We start from the raw sequence: 16,996 nt of genomic DNA on the forward strand, positions 1-16,996 counted from the left end.
CACACAAACAGAGAGAGAGAGAGAGAGAGAGAGAGAGAGAGAGAGAGAGAAAGAGAGAAAGAGAGCAAGAGAGAGAGAGCAAGAGAGAGAGAGAGAAAGCGAGAGAGAGAGCAAGAGAGAGCGAGAGAGAGAGAGAGAAAGAGAGCAAGAGAGAGAGAGAGAGAAAGAGAAAGAGAGCAAGAGAGAGAGAGCGAGAGCGAGAGAGCAGAGAGAGAGCGAGAGAGAGAGAAAGAGAGAGAGCGAGAGCGAGAGAGAGAGAATATTACTTTCTCTTACTGCTCTAAGGGGTGCATGTGTACATATTGCACCAGGGTGTGTGACAGTGTGTTTGTTACTGTTGCTTTTTGATTCAATTTGTTTGTGAAAGGTGGCCCTTTCAGAAATATTAGCTTTGGGACGCTAATAATGCACAAGCTGTTTGTACCTGCCCGGTTCACTGCATTTAAATTGAGGTCTGTAGTCATTTCTAAGCCACTATCTGGCTTAGAAATATCTTATTTCACAAAATATTTTATTTTTCTTTCTTTAATAAAATAGCTTATTTGCCCTCCTAGCTGCTACACGTGTAGATTGGTACCAAAGCATTCACTCTCACTCACAATTTTCTCATGTCTCTTTCATCTCCTGTTTTTATTATTATGACTCCTATATATGCGGAGAATGACTCATCAGAATGCAGCAATAAAGCAGACACCAGAGAGAAGATGTCCACAGGACAACAGTCTGTCTCATAATACGTGACAAAGAATACAGGATGTCCACAGGACAACAGTCTGTCTCATAATATGTGACAAAGAATACAGGATGTCCACAGGACAACAGTCTGTCTCATAATACGTGACAAAGAATACAGGATGTCCACAGGACAAGTCTGTCTCATAATACGTGACAAAGAATACAGGATGTCCACAGGACAACAGTCTGTCTCATAATACGTGACAAAGAATACAGGATGTCCACAGGACAAGTCTGTCTCATAATACGTGACAAAGAATACAGGATGTCCACAGGACAACAGTCTGTCTCATAATACGTGACAAAGAATACAGGATGTCCACAGGACAAGTCTGTCTCATAATACGTGACAAAGAATACAGGATGTCCACAGGACAACAGTCTGTCTCATAATACGTGACAAAGAATACAGGATGTCCACGGGACAAAAGTCTGTCTCATAATACGTGACAAAGGAGAGAAATTCCGAAGAGATCAGATAAAGTTAAGAAATTACAGTAAATGTCAAAGATCGACGATGTGGTACTGACACACTTCATCGTATTATTAATTATTCCGTTTTATTTTGTAATATGGACACAACAGTACAGCCCCCCCCCCCCCCCAAAAAAAGAACACTTAAACAACAACAAACAAAATATCCCATTAAGACGATAAAACGCATACACCTAAAAAAAAAGCGTCATTTCAAATAAACAAACAACTGAACACATTTCACAATTACAAAGCGCGCCGCTGAGGCGAGCGTGCGGCTCCGCGCTCCGTTCGGATCAGCGCGCGCGCGCACACGCACACAAGCACATCCGCAGCCTCGGCCACGCGCACTGCACTCGTTTCCGGTTCAACATGGCGGCATCCGTGACATCCACGACGACCCGCGCCGCTGTGCGAGCGCGGCTGCTGCTCCGCGGGACCGAGGTAACGCGCGGCGGCTAACGCCAGTCGGGCAGCGGCCAGACAGCGTGGGGACGGCGGGAGAGGGGACGTCTGCGAGTGCTTCTGACGGGATATTTGAGCTAAGCGTCTTGGCTTGTCTCAGAGAGGGAGAGAGCGAGCTAGCTAGCCAGCTAGCTTTAGTCATGTTTATTCTTGCGCATGGTTGTCATATGTTAGCTCTGTAATCATAACCTTCTGCACGTTCTTCAGCTTGGTGCCCAGAACATGCCGTCCGTCCGTTTGTCTGTCTGTCTGTCTGTCTGTCTGTCTGTCTGTTTGTCGGTCTGTCTGTCTGCCGGTCGGTCTGACTGCCGGCCGTCTGCTTCGTGCTGTGCACACATTGACCTCTCTGTGATGAGGAAGCCTCTCCCACGCGGGCTCGGCCAGTAGCAGTCTACCGTGTATGCCGTGTTTCTCTGTCTCTTAAGTGCCCAAAGTTCACACTCACTCAGCGTCCCTCGGCCTGTGGCACAAAGGTCACTCGCGCTGCTCACCTACAGGCGCTGAGTGCCGAGTCAAGAGTGTACAGGTTCCCTGGTCTGTAAGCGCCGCCCCCTTTCCCAACTTGCCCAAGTCCTGCTCCTGTGAGCCTTTGATCAGATGCAGTGTGTGTGTTTTCTCTTCTTGCAACATGATGGTTTTTTTTAAACTTTCAGCTTGGAAATTTCCCCTCCCGACCTGCTTTCTTCTCGTTTGCACATTGTTCCGCGTTTCAGCCGTACAAAACGTCATGTTTTTGCTAACAGTGCTGTCAGACTGGAGGAGAATGGTGAAGTTTCACCATTAAAAACTACAGTGTGTCGTTGAATGTACAATACTTGAACTGACTTTTTAACTTCTACTCTTTGTGCACTTGGTGTGTCAGTGTTGGCATACCAACCGTAAGCTTTCTTAGGTTAACTATTTTGTGTTGCCACAGACAGTGTGGACCACAGTAACCGGTACAGTATCATGTTGGGTTGGGTTTTATCAGACTGGGGTTCTGTTTCTCCAGAGTCAGGTCAGTCCTCCGTTCTTGTTGAGAGTACAGAGAGGACTTTGTCTCTCATCACTTATTTTGTTCTGAGAACAGAGCTGGTGCATGTTAAACTGCTGCTTAAGGTGCCAAAGTTCAGGTAATAATCATTCCTGTCAGAGTGACCAACATGGCTTGTCTAATTTGCATTTAAAGGTGCACTCTGTGGTTTTACATCCGGTGGGCTTTGCTCCTGATACATGGCTTGCCATACAGCTAAAGCACTGCGTTAAAGACAAACAACTCTTTTTATTTTTATGCACAGTGCTGAAACAAAGTCATCAACTTGAGGAAACCTCGGTGCCTGTGTGTTATTGGTGCTTTGAGCGGTTGAGGTAAACAACCACACTGCCTCCAACACCGTTTCTGAAATAAGAAAAATGGAAGTTGCGCTGTGTAGGGTTTTTTTGTTGTTATTATTATTTAATAGGACTCATAAAGGCACACGGAGTCCAGCATTGCTTGCGTTGTGCAGTTGAGTCTTTGTGCCTGTGGGTGTTTGCACTGTTGGTTTGGCCTTTACCAGACAGAGAAGATGTCTGATTGTTTACTCCTACGACTGGAGCACCTTTTACGGCTCGAACACAGAAGTGTGTGTTCACCTTTCATGTGCTTTTCTCGACAAACTCGGCCGCAGTCACTTTATACTCCATGTCTTATGCTGAGTTCATCCCACGCAGTCACGTACTTGTTTTTACGCGCACACACACACACACACACACACACACACACACACACACAACCATGCACACATGCGTGCGCACACTGTATGTTAGTAGCTAGTAATGAAGCCAGGCTACTGAAACGTGTGTGTGTGTGTGTGTGTGTGTGTGTGTGTGTGTGTGTGTGTGTGTGTGTGTGTCTGTCTGTCTGTCTGTCTGTGTGTGTGTGTGTGTGTCAGGCCTCTGATCATGAGAAATCACTTCATGCTTTGTGCATGTCACACCTGCCTCAGAACGTGCTGGTGTCCGTGCTGTGGGGGGACGTGTGAGTGAAGGCCAGTGCAGTTACAGACCCTGGGTCCTAAACTCCACCTAGCAATACTAGACCCCCTCACAGCAGGTTTCACGGCGCGGGTGTACAGGGTCTTATAAAGGACACGCAGTGATGGGGTTTAAGATCTGAGGTGCTAGTCTTTAGTTTCTCAGAATATCAGGGCTTTAGTAAGCATCTCAGGGATCAATGTTCCAGTAGTAGGAAATTAGTGCAGAGTTCAGGAACACAGCCGGAATATCGCCATGGCACCACATGCTCATCTGCAGGGAGCTCATTTGAGTTTAGGATGTAGATGTCAGACTGGGAAAATGGTTTGATGTCCAGGTCTCTGAGCTCGATGGCTTCTGAGTAGATGATACAACTTTTGCTCAGTGACCAAGTGTTCAAACACCACACCTCAGTTGGCCAAGGTCATTAGGCGTGGTAATATTGAAACCCAAGTTTCAACATCTCTCTCTCTCTCTCTCTCTCTCTCTCTGTGTCTCGTGTTTTTTATTGTGTAGTTTGTGGAGCAGTACTCTGAGATGTGTGTGTGATCTGAGGTCTGCAGTTTGGCGGCTGATTTGGTCTTGTCTAGTGTGACCGTCCGTCACATGCACCAATCCGATTTTCCATGGTTTGTCAGTAACAATGTGAAGAGTGGTGCTGGAGCTGGAGAGGACTCGGAGCTGATGCGGGCTAAACCTGGCAGCTGGCAGGTGGTGTGTAGGAGGTGCAGAGTGTGGAGAGTTTTGGGATGAAGGTCTTCGTGAAGTTGCCCGTGCTGGCTCTCTGCACGCTGCGCTCGGCATTGTGGGGTGTTTTTTCGAGATTCTCGGCCAGAGAGTTGTAACACGTAGAGCCGCAAGGCACAAATGCGCACGCTTGCATACACTTGCTCACACACATCCATACACATTCCTGCCCACCTGCAGAAATACAACCCCCCCCCCCCCCCCACACCCACACACACTCAAACTACTGACACCAGCCCGTTGTCCTGTCTAATGTCCCTTAAGTGTGCTAATTGATAAGTCACATCTGTGGAGACTTTTCTCTGCTCTCAGCCTGTCGGAGGGAGATTACGCCCTTTCCACACACATTACCCACAATGCCGAGCTCTCTCATCTGACTCCTGTAGCATGCTCCATTGATTTCTCTCTCTCTCTCTCTCACACACTCTCTCACACACACACACACACACACACACACACACGTCGGCACATGTCAGAGGGTTCTCGTCATCTCTTCAAGTGCTGCTCATCACTGCTTCAATGTGACCTTGGTCAACTGAAGTCCCAGGAGAGAGAGACAGAGTGAGAGAGAGACACAGAGAGAGAGAGAGAGAGAGAGAGAGAGAGAGAGAAGTGCACTGGGAGAGATAAAGGTTTGTTCATTATGATGTTATTTCTATTTAATTCATTTAACTGGGTGTGTAATTCGTTAGGTTATGTAGGGGGAACAGGGGCTGCTCTATTAACGCCAGACAGTTCCGTTCAGTCAGGGGGACTTTTGTGGGTGTAGCAGAATATCTGATCTTCATTATCAGTGATTGTGTGTGTGTGTGTGTGTGTGTGTGTGTGTGTGTGTGTGTGTGTGTGTGTGTGTGAGAGAGAGATAATTGCGCGTGACTCATTTCGGTTTATTTACGTTGGGCATTAGAATTTCTCGGCGTGTCTCAGCGTTCATCTCATTAAGTGCTCGTGTCATCTCCGTCACTGTCTGGGTGATTACTTACTCGTTACCGTGCCACTTGCGGAGTCAAAGTGGGACGCCACAGAGCATCTTCTCCGTGGCGCCGCTGGGAGGCCGTCAGCCTGTCGCGGTCGCGACACTGACGTTGACTAAACATCCGCATTAGTGAGAAATCTGGATGCGCGGGAATTTGGGTTTTGCATTTGAAGCTCTTTGCTGTCAGTGGGGTGAAAGAGAAACCGATGTAACGGAGTTGACACCCTCCAGAAACGCGTCGAACTGTGGGTCGTGTCTGGTCCTTTATTGGGATACCGAGTGTCCTGTTGGTCTTGAAGATCAGTGAGAAGAATAAGACCCAGAATAAAGCAAATCAATTAGTTTCAATCAGGTATGTGTTTAAAAAAGAAGAGAAAAAAAAAAAAACTTAATTAAAAAAACTGTATATTTCCATACGTCCCCATAGGACCTCCACACTTAATTAACCGTGAGACCACTCGGAGGTGCTAATTAAGTGGAGTCATTTCAAAGGGTTTGTGCTCAGGCTCTGACTGGTAATGAGGATCTTAGCCCTGCGAGACAGTGGCAGCACGGCCTCCGCTCAGTTCCCGCAGCTCACCAGCATGTGGGAGAGGTGGCTAACTTCTGTTACGGAGTGACTCTTGAATCGGCCGTCCTTCCAGTAGTAGTCACGCAGATTTTGATCAATGAAGGCCCGTTTGCGTTCGTCTGTGGTGTTTTTACTACACGTTGAAGAACAGGAGAATTCCCTCGCCTTCCTGAGCCGTAGGAAAAGCCGTTGCGGTTTCCGGCTTTGTCACGATGATCAGCGTTAAGTAGAAAAGTCTTTCCTAGATGAGAGCAGTGGCCTTCCAGATCTGGCCACATGGAGCCTGGGTCTGGTCTCGTATTTACAGTACCGCACCGACTGAACGTAGACTAGTTGGCATAGTTTAGCGTTTGAAGGGCTGGTCTCGTATTTACAGTACCGCACCGACTGAACGTAGACTAGTTGGCATAGTTTAGCGTTTGAAGGGCTGGTCTCGTATTTACAGTACCGCACGACTGAACGTAGACTAGTTGGCATAGTTTAGCGTTTGAAGGGCTGGTCTCGTATTTACAGTACCGCACCGACTGAACGTAGACTAGTTGGCATAGTTTAGCGTTTGAAGGGCTGGTCTCGTATTTACAGTACCGCACCGACTGAACGTAGACTAGTTGGCATAGTTTAGCGTTTGAAGGGCTGGTCTCGTATTTACAGTACCGCACCGACTGAACGTAGACTAGTTGGCATAGTTTAGCGTTTGAAGGGCTGGTCTCGTATTTACAGTACCGCACCGACTGAACGTAGACTAATGGCATAGTTTAGCGTTTGAAGGGCTGGTCTCGTATTTACAGTACCGCACCGACTGAACGTAGACTAATTGGCATAGTTTAGCGTTTGAAGGGCTGGTCTCATATTTACAGTACCGCACCGACTGAACGTAGACTAATTGGCATAGTTTAGCGTTTGAAGGGCTGGTCTCGTATTTACAGTACCGCACCGACTGAACGTAGACTAATTGTCATAGTTTAGCGTTTGAAACCTTTGCCACCTCGTTACTGTGGTAACGGGACATCGTGTTATGAGTGTGTCTAGCCTGCTGTAGCTCCGGTTTCTCCTCAGGGTTTTGGTGAAATCCCGAAGGCCTAACCGCCCCTTGTTTTGAACTCTCTTCAACAGCTGTCTGTCTCTAGAGAGAGAGAGAGAGAGAGAGAGAGAGAGAGAGGTCAGTACATAGTTGTAAGTCTTCTTTCATGAGCATGCGAAAACTTTCTTTTCCCTTAACAAGAAAAGTGCTTGTATGTTTCTGTCTGTCTCTCTCTCTCTCTCTCTCTCTCTGTTTGTCTGTCTGTCTGTCTCTCTCTCTCTCTCTCTCTCTGGTTCTGTCTGTCTGTCTCTCTCTCTTTCTGTCTGTCTCTCTCTCTCTCTCTCTCTCTCTCTCTTTCTGTCTGTCTGTCTCTCTCGCTGTTCTGTGCTAATGTTGGTAGCGGGTGAATATTACTCTACAGAGTGACAGACGGGCTTGGTAGCGCATCCATTTAGCTACACCTGCCATCACAGTCCAAGAAATAAATAAATCCAGAAACGAAACCCTCTTTAGTTGCTTTTCTGACACGTCCCCTGTCCAAGCGTTGCATGCCGTTGGCGGAGAAGGGGTTCATCTTGGGGAATTTCTTGGGGAAGGATATTTCTCCCTCACTCCTCCTGCATAGATATTTTTGCTCATCCGTCAGACGCCACTCTCAGGTCTGTCTGGATTAAAGTCTACCTTTCCCAGCCCACATCCAGCAGGGCCTCCTCCAGCTCTGGGCGCAGCGTTCATCCCCAAACATCCACCATCAGGAGCCACCCGTCCCTAAAATCTCACCCGGTGAAGCAGATGGAAGACGTGGCTTTGCTGGCTTTGCGCGGTTGTGGGTGTGTGGTTGTCTTGTGCATGGTTTCTGTGTGTGTGTGTGTGGTTATCCCGCGTGGTTTGCGGCGGTTGAGAATTTTTAAGTCCTTTCTGTTTTTAGAAGAAGCCACTTGCACTTTTTTATGCCACACACCACAAAACGTTTAATCATATGGGTATTCATCTTTAAATGTTTCTTTCAGACTTCATGAGTATTTGTCTATGAACCTATCTTTGAAGCTGTTTTGTTTTTTTGTATTCTGTGTCATATTTCCTCTTCAGAGCTGACCTCTGACTCGGCGCACCTTCCCCTGTGGTCCCATGGGCTTGTATTTGCTTTGAGGGGACGCTGGACTGCTTACCTGCTTTTAGTGCCTCCTCTCTCCTTCTCCCCAGAGCCAGCCTGTGACCCCTAAGTTAGAGTGAGGCGCGTGGCACGACTGCCTGAGTCTGGCCTTAGGTCACGAGCAGTACTGGGATCAGTCCTGACCTTTCCTGTCCCAACGAACAGGCCTGCGGTACAGGGGAAATGTCATATTGTAATTATGTGGAAATTTGTAATTATGTGCTGTAATGGTAGGTGTTTGCAGTACATTTTAACCAAAGTCCTTTGGAGAACCGTGTGCGTTTAGATGATGAGTTTGTCTTGCGTTATTTATACCATTTTGTTGTTGTTGTTGTTGTTGTATCATCGTACGAATGCCATGATTCTTAAAACGCCCACAGAACTCTCATCTGAGAGTGAGCCGGCGCGCACGCACACACACACACACACACACACACACACACACACACACACACACACACAGGACGTGTTTTCGTATCTGTCTGGCAAAGGCAGAAATCGCAATAACTATTACAAAGCAAAAGAACTTCACCTCTGCCAACAAATACACTTGAATGGAGGGTTAGATAACTGATCCTGGATCAGTACACTATGATGCGCTTAGGCTGTTAAAAACCAGTTGTCTCACAGTATCAGATTAATGCTACAAATACCAAGCAACACATTTACGTATTGAGTTCTCCCATTAGACTGTTATTTGTGGTAGGTTTTTTTTACTAGTTTTGAGTTTAACTGTAATTGTTTGCAGGTTTGCCTCTCTCACTTCGTAAAGAGACTATTGTTCTTAATGGAATGTTTTTATTCATTATGTTTCCATTTTTCAGAAGGGTTTTGCTGTAGAAGGTCTTTGTCTTTTGTAGTCTTTTGCAGTCCACCGAAACACTCGATATCGTTGTACACTTGGTATCGTTGTGAACTCGGTATCGTTTACACGTAGCATGTCGTCAGAGCGACTTCAGACTAGAGCTCCTCCTGTTCTGTCAGTAGAGGGAGTGCTGTTTAAGTTTTACTGCATTCGGTATGTGTTCTTCCGTGGAGCAACCATACATAGTTCTCGTTACATGGGCACGTGTGATGATCTGGGGGTCGACCTTGTGACCTTGGTCTTCCTAAAGTGTTGCTCAGTCAGCTCTTCGAGTTTCGCAAGCGTGTGTTTTTTGGAGCGGCATTTTAGACGCACTGTAATGCCTGACCTGTGTATGTTATAACGTGGAACTGTGTACTGTGCAAAGCCACCTAACGCGCCGTCTGGCTAATTTCGTAGGACGTGGCTTTTTAACGCATATTTGGTGGACAGAAATAAGTGAGCCAGCAGCAAACTGGTTGAACTGGTACCATTGTGGCTCAAGCTTCAAAATGGACTGATGAAAGGCTTGCTTTGAGCCACGTCTGCGATCCTGCAGCATGGCATCTGCCTTACCTTTCACAGGCACACAGAGACGTGACCCGCCTCCCACAGCGGGAGTTTGAGCACGAACAGTCGCTAAATAAAGACAGCTGATCTAAGTTTTATAAGGAAAACAATTCTGTTGTGTCTATTAAATATGAATTACACAGTTGGAGTGTCGTCATGCCTGGAAAATTTATCACTGAAATGATCTTAATACTCATATCACAATTATGTAAATATAAATGTTGTTCTCATCATGGGGACCAAGAATGATATTACATATTATCTGTGAATTTTATTATTATTATTATTATGTTATTACATATTGTCTGTGAATTCTTAGGGTGTAGTTCCTGCATGCTCGCTGCGCCGTGGGAACGTGAGGAATTAATCTGATTGGATATTGCCATGAATATTGCAGGGGCACATTTGAACCCACCTGCTGATCATGTGATCAGACTAACCCCGCCTCTTTGTACCTGCACCGCTCTGTGCCACATGAGTGCCTCTGTCGCCGGTCATGAAAACAGTAGACAGTGTGCCTGCCACACCCACAGGTGCCTGCCACACCCAGATATGAGCTCATGTCTTCTGGGAAAGCTGTCCTGTTAAGAAATCTGCCCTCTGCATGTTCCCCTGCTCGCTCGTTCGCTCGCACGCACGCACACACGTTCCGGACAGTGTAACATTCCAGACTGCCTGTCAGACTCTTACTTGTTGGAGGAGCCTGTCTCAGACCGGCCCGTGCGTTTCGTCCTTTAGCTCAGCGCGCGGGAGGGTTGCGTCAGCTGCGCTGAGCGTCCCGCCAGGCTCTCTCGTCCCGCGCCTCGTAAGGACGCCTCGTAAAGTCAATAAGCGCCTATAAATACAAACGCTTCTCCCTCCTCAGGGACTGTGTGCGCGTTATTTATTACGCTGTGCGTTCTGCCGAGGAAGACGCTCCGCATGTCCTCTTTGCCCTGTAAAGTACAGCTCATCCTCAATTTTTCTTTTCCACACTTCTTTAGGATTTTTTTTTGGGGGGTGTCCGACTTTCCGGGGCGGGAGTACTCATTCCCTCATCCGTGTTGGCCCAGTGGAGCGTCCTGACAGTCGCCGCTGCAGCACCCCTTCCTCATGCGCCCCCCCCCCCCCCCCCCCCAAAAAAAAAATAATCCCATCTCATCCAGCTGGGGCATGTAGGCCCCCCGGGACTCCGGATGTTTGCGTTAATGCTAATGAGGGAGGAACTGTAAAGCCAGACTGAAATATTTTTGGAGGTTATGGAGGTTGTTGGGATTTTGTGTGTGTGAATATCATTTTGTTCGTACAGTGACTCATGTCCTGACACAAGCAGGACATCTGGTTCTCTGGTCCCTGTGAGTCCAGCTCTCTGACGGTCACACTAGGTGGACCTGGTCCTCCTTTCTGACCTGCCCGTGCTGTCCGTCCAGGAGCGGATCCAGAGCAGACGTCTGCTCATAGCCTGCTAAAAACACACCGCCGTCAGCATGACGGACATCCGGCATTCTGTTAGAAGCGTTTCTCTGATGAACTAGGCCTCTGTTCCTAACCTGTTAGCCTGCGCCGCCTGTGTGTGAGAAGACCTGATGGGGTTCGGGAGGGTGGTGTGGAGCAAATGGGGGATGGAGATTTTCACTTGTTGTTGTTGTTGTTGTCTGCCGTTTGTTGTTTGCCTGATCTTTCCCTGGGTCTGTTGACAGCATCAGGAACGTGACTGTCCAAGAGCTTGACCGAGATCTGTGGCAGTTAGTGAGGGAGGAGTCTTTCCCCATGAGGGAGAGATGGAAGTGGGGGGGGGGGGGGGGGGTCATGTAAGATGGATGCGCTCATGGATATGGTCTCAAATTGAAATCTCCACGTCTCGTATGGTCTCCGGTTGGAGTCTCCCCGGCTGATATGGTCTCCGGTTGGACGTTCTGTGTCTCATGAATCAGGGCTTTGCTGCATCCCTTCCACCTCCTGCCTGAAGGCTGTCTTAGTCTGAGTCGCAGTCTCCTTTAACAACACTATCAGTGAAAGCTGTGTGCGCACGCGTGTGCAGTGTGTTTGTGCCTGCATGCTTCTCTGCAGTCAGTGAGCTCGTGCTAGAGGTTGTTGTCGTGTATGTGTGTGTCGTACCGCCTTCACTAATCTCCTCACGTGCTGATCCGGGATCACGTGGTGCGGTTTTCAGGCTCGCTCTCACCAGGCAGTCTCCCGAGTGCCGATGAAGATAATTACTGTTGAACCAGCCTCCCGGGGGGAGAGCGTCTGCACGCTGTGCCCGTTCCCAGCGCTCTCTCCTGGGGCACGGCATGGTCGCAGCTTCCCCGCCAGCTCCAGCCCCCCGACACCTTCTGCTCGGAGTTTCCGCAGCTCCCAGCGTTCCTGGGCCACATGTTGGGCTAAATTTAGCACGCGAGAAACTTGATATTTACTGCTAATATTTGCTAAGCGGTTGCTATGACGTCCTTCTGCCCCTGTCTGCAGGTGTAATTAATGAAGGTAAATGACATTGTAAAAAGACTCGGAGGAAAGGGAATGTAAACATCTGGGAAAACGAAGCCCTTTTCCTCACCTCCGCAATATGTTCCGAGTTTCCACTCCACGTTGATTTACACAGATTAGCCTGTATGGCACTGGACGTCTGTCTCACCGGACGGGTCGGTGGTCTCAATCAGATCTCGTCCCCACTCCATCCTGGTTCCGCACTGGGCGTTATGTCCATGTACAGGAATGGGGTGTGAAAAATGTATCTGTAATGTAATTTAATTGATTACTGTTTTATAGTTACATAATCTGATTATTTTGTGTTACGTGTGGGTTACATTTTAATCCATTAACTCCCAGTGAGTTCACTGGTAACACTGGTGCACCACACTGGAAGGCAGTAGTTTTGCCAACACTCCAGTTATGAAGGTTATTTTCGATTTATTAAACTTATAAATGTGACACCATCTAATAGCACAATGTTTTTGCCATCTGCACAAGATTACAGTGTCAATACACCAAACTAGTTTCATGAAAGGCATACAGCTCATTTTAACCACATCATCAGCCAGTCGTACGATGCTGGAAACTGCTGACACAGCGCGCTTGGCTCTGGGTAACAGAACACGACGTTAGAAAGCAAGTCCTTTCTTTAACACGTCTTCCATTGTGACAGAGTGGCTCAGCTGTCACGGTCGCTTATCAAAGTTGAATCAATATTTAATTTGAATAGATTTGCGAGAATGATAGAATGTCTCCTTTTTTTAGATTTGTGAAAACGAGCAATGTGTAGAACATCTGGCCTTTGTATGGAGAAAAAAAAAAAAAGAACTATTTAACTATTTTAAAACTGCATAATTTATGACAGTCAGGAATTATCCAGTATATGAACTCAAAACTGAAGAGCAGAACAATAATTGGATGAACGGTGTTGGTTTCAGTCATAATCATCAACTGACCAAACGAACTGACAGAAAGAAGAATCACTAACAAGCCACCTGTGTGATTCAGTCCAGACGTGTGGGGCACGGGACAGGTGTGCCGCCACAGTCAAGCCTGCTGTGGGGGCGTGTCCAGGGCTATGCTCCACCCTCTTTCTAGGACATTTACATTTACGGCATTTAGCAGACGCTCTTATCCAGAGCGACTTACAAATGTTCTTTGTCATTTACTCATAGAATATCCTAGTGCAGTACTGTAGGTTAGAGTTTAACGTACCAATGAACTAGAATACAGTAGAATACAGAGATCAATGCTGATACCTAGAAGTACAAAATATATAAGGTCTATCTTAAACAATGATAAGTGCAATAAACAATAAGTGCTAGAGTGTGTTAAACAACATCAGTGTAATAAACAATACCCTACAATAAGTACTAAATTAGTCAGTCAATAAGGGAGCAGTGTCAGTTGTCCTTTAAATATTCCATGAATAGATGGGTCTTCAGTCTGCGTTTGAAGACTGCAAGGGACTCTGCTGTCTGGACAGCAAGCTGGAGTTCATTCCACCATCTTGGAGCCAGGATAGAAAATAGTCTCCATGCTTGTCGTCCATGAGACCTGAAGCAAAGTATTTCAAGCCGAGCCGCACTTGAGGTTCGAAGTACTCGAGGTACGGATCGGGCTTTGACCATTGACCTCATGTATGAAGGGGCTGGTCTATTTTTGGCTTTGTAGGCAAGCATCAAGGTTTTAAATCTGATGCGTGCAGCTACTGGGAGCCAATGAAGGGAGCGCAGCAGTGGAGTAACGTGTGAACTTTGGAAGATTGAAGACCAGTCGTGCTGCTGCATTCTGGACAAGTTGTAGAGGTTTGATGGCTTTTAGAGGAAGACCAGCAAGTAGCGAGTTGCAGTAGTCTAGCTTTGAGATCACAAGAGACTGCACAAGCACCTGGGTAGCCTCCTGCGAAAGAAAGGGTTGAATCCTTCGTATGTTACAAAGGAGGAATCTGCAAGACCGGGTTAGATTAGAAATATGAGTTGACAACTGGTTGTCAAAAGTTACACCCAGGCTACGGGCAGCTTCTGATGGTGATACCAGGGAGTTCTCAAAGGAAACAGTAAGGTCATTGTAAGGGTTGGGAGTGCCTGGGATGAACAGAAGCTCAGTTTTACTGGGGTTGAGCTTCAAGTGGTGAGCTGTCATCCATGACGCGATGTTAGTCAAGCATGCCGAGATACATCTGGAGACCTGCGTGTCAGAGGGTGGAAAAGAAAGAAATAATTGAGTGGCATCGGCATAGCAGTGGTAGGAGAAACCATGAGAAGATGGTGATACATCACCAAGAGAACGAGTCTACAAAGAGAAGAGAAGGGGGCCCAGTACTGAGCCTTGTGGAACACCAGTGGAGAGTCTACACGGTTTGGATGTGGATCCTCTCCATGTCACCTGATAGGACCGTCCATCCAGATAGGACTGAAACCATCTCCAAGCAGAGCCAGTCACAGCAAGCCTGGAAAGAACAGAGAGAAGAATGTTGTGGTTCACTGTGTCAAAGGCTGCTGAAAGGTCTAGAAGAATCAAAACAGATGACTGTTTGGCAGCTTTAGCAGCATGAAGTTTCTCCGCCGCTGCTGCCATCAGGGCCGTTTCTGTAGAATATGCAGCTTTCCCCCCCCAACCTCGTGAAGTCTGCTGCATCCAGCGTGTAGCTGTTCACGAAGGCCACTCCTTTCGCGTGGAGTTGGAGCCTTCAGTGCCCACATTCCCAGAATTCCCATGTCCCTGTAAGAGTCCTCCCCATACAAAGGCTTCTCCACAGGTTTTGGAGGCTGTTCGCTGGCCAAAACTGTCACCATCCCCAGCGTCAGAGTGATGTTTTCACAGCAGACGGGGGCTGACCTCCGCCGTGACCTCTGCTGTGACCTCAGCTCCTTTGTCCGTGGAGGAAATTCCCTGGCATCAGACAGTGAATATCTCACGAGCAACCCAGCAGAGATAAAAGCTGTCCGTGTAAACACAGACCTTCTCTGCAGGCCAGCAGAATGTCTACGCAGTCCAGTCCTGTCAAACTGGGATGTAAACACCAGTGTAAACACCCCGGATAGGTCCGGTTAGTGTTGACATCGGCGAGAACAAGATTCTTTCTGTGGTAGTGGCATGCCTTAAGCTTGTCTGCAGAGAGAGAGAGGGTGAACTGGTCCAATTTAAAGTTTTGCAGGAGTTCTTGCCTTGCAAATCGCATCACGCTGGAATGCTGTGTTTTGCAACGTGGCTCAACGTCTGGGTGAGCCCTCTTCACGCACTCACGCTTGACGCACGCCTATAAACAACTTATCCAGGAAAAAAAGCAGTAACTATAATGCAATCTTGCCGGTAATCACCATGTTTTTAAGATCTGTCGGTAACTCCTTTTTTGTGTCCCGACTGCGTAACGGCGTCAGACGTTGGTACTCTATGACTAGACCCCCCCGCCCATATATCAGGTGCTCTCTGGTTTCAGGGGTCTCCTGAACCTCAGTCTGGACTGAGACGTTTGTCAGCCCCTGTGATGGGCGCGGTGCAGCGTGGGTGGGCGTCGTGTGCCTGTCGCAGACTGGCGTGCTACTCCCTGGCTGGCAGTCGCGTGGGGGGCCTGGCTCCATCGCTAGGAGAGATGCGTGCATCTCTCTCCCTCTCAAGGTCCTCCTTTCTCTCTCTCTCTCTCTCTCTCTGTCTCTGTTCTTCTTTCTTCTCCCCTCCAGATTCAAGGTGCTTCACTGGCTCTGCTCTGATGTCTCATTTTTAGTCAGGCTGCATGCTAAACGTGCGCTAAACATGTGCTAATAAGCCTGCCAGGCAGTGCCAACTGAACCTTTCTCACGCTGGCATTCCCAAAACCATTCCCAAAAGGCTCTGTCCATGCAGAATGAGAGCTCAGTCATGGCTGTTCTGTCGCTTGGGTCATTAAGTGGATCAGAACGGCAGCCGTGCAGAGACGCTGTTGTAGGTGATGACCACTTCCTGTTTCCTGTCTTTTCTTTGGGATGGAGGGCAATCTGAATCGCAAACCATGTAACTGACCACTTTTCTGGCACATGGACCCACGAGGAAGGAATTTGTCTTGGTGAAACTGGTTCTTATGTTTATTAACATTTCAGAAGAGAAAAAAATGAGTCTCTAAAATTCCAGCGCGCAGCATGAGGCTGGGCTTCTCCAAGCGTGTGTGCGTGTGATGACGATGAAGATGATGATGATGTATGAGTTTGGCCTGGTACACTGTGTGTCGGTGTTTGGCACCACTGTGCCCTTGGGCAAGCGACCTGGGCCCCAGCTGGTCTCGTAAGGACAGGCAGCGCCCAACCTCTGGATCAGAGCCCAAGGTCTTCCGTTACGCTGAGCTGGCATGGCCCACCTGTCAGGAAGTTTCTAGAATGTTCCGCTGGCGGGCCAACACCTGGAGCGTGCCGGGTCAGTGGGAACGTTTGAGCTCCAGAGATATTCAGGCGTTTCTGTGAGGTAGTTTTGCTCAGGTGTTCGGTTCTGGCTCGAGTTGGGATGGTCGACCAAGGCAGCTTTGTCTACCAGCTCCACAGATGATGAGCTGGGTTACAAACTCGTATATACCCTCATCCCCTTTCACACACACTCACTCACGCATGCGCACGCACACACACACACGCACACACACACACACACCCCACCCTCTCATAAGTCCACATTAGACCACACTCCTGAAGCACTATTTATCTGACTGTTATTAACACACATTATCCAGGCACTGAGGTTTTCATAGATTTGCCTCATGACAGTTGATGGTGGAAACCCATTTTCTGTTAATATCACACTACAAACCTAAAGACTTGTAGTGCTCAACATTACGTTGCATTGAAATGACATTCAAGCAAACTTATGCACACAAGCAACATTGTGTCCTCATGCTGGCGTGACGGGAGCTGACTTTTTATTTAGTAAAATGGAGTTTTCGTACATTTTCTCATCCAGATGTAATATATGCTTGATAAAGGGATAGTAACCAGTCATTTAGAAATTCCTACATTTCCATTTTACTGTTT

At 47.7% G+C, this 16,996-nt stretch overlaps 1 protein-coding gene across 2 annotated transcripts in view; it reads left to right on the forward strand.

The window, feature by feature from the left end:
• The first annotated feature begins 1,559 nt into the window (after positions 1–1,559).
• suclg2 (succinate-CoA ligase GDP-forming subunit beta) overlaps positions 1,560–16,996 on the forward strand; it is a 73,324-nt gene continuing 57,887 nt past the window's right edge. For both annotated transcript variants that reach the window (XM_035520438.1, XM_035520439.1), the window contains exon 1: positions 1,560–1,653. In XM_035520438.1, coding sequence (XP_035376331.1) covers positions 1,582–1,653 — 72 coding nt within the window. In that variant the 5' untranslated portion in view covers positions 1,560–1,581. The remainder of the gene's footprint in view (positions 1,654–16,996) is intronic.

The sequence above is a fragment of the Electrophorus electricus genome, chromosome 20 (assembly GCF_013358815.1).
Source record: "Electrophorus electricus isolate fEleEle1 chromosome 20, fEleEle1.pri, whole genome shotgun sequence".
Classification (NCBI taxonomy): Eukaryota; Metazoa; Chordata; class Actinopteri; order Gymnotiformes; family Gymnotidae; genus Electrophorus; species Electrophorus electricus.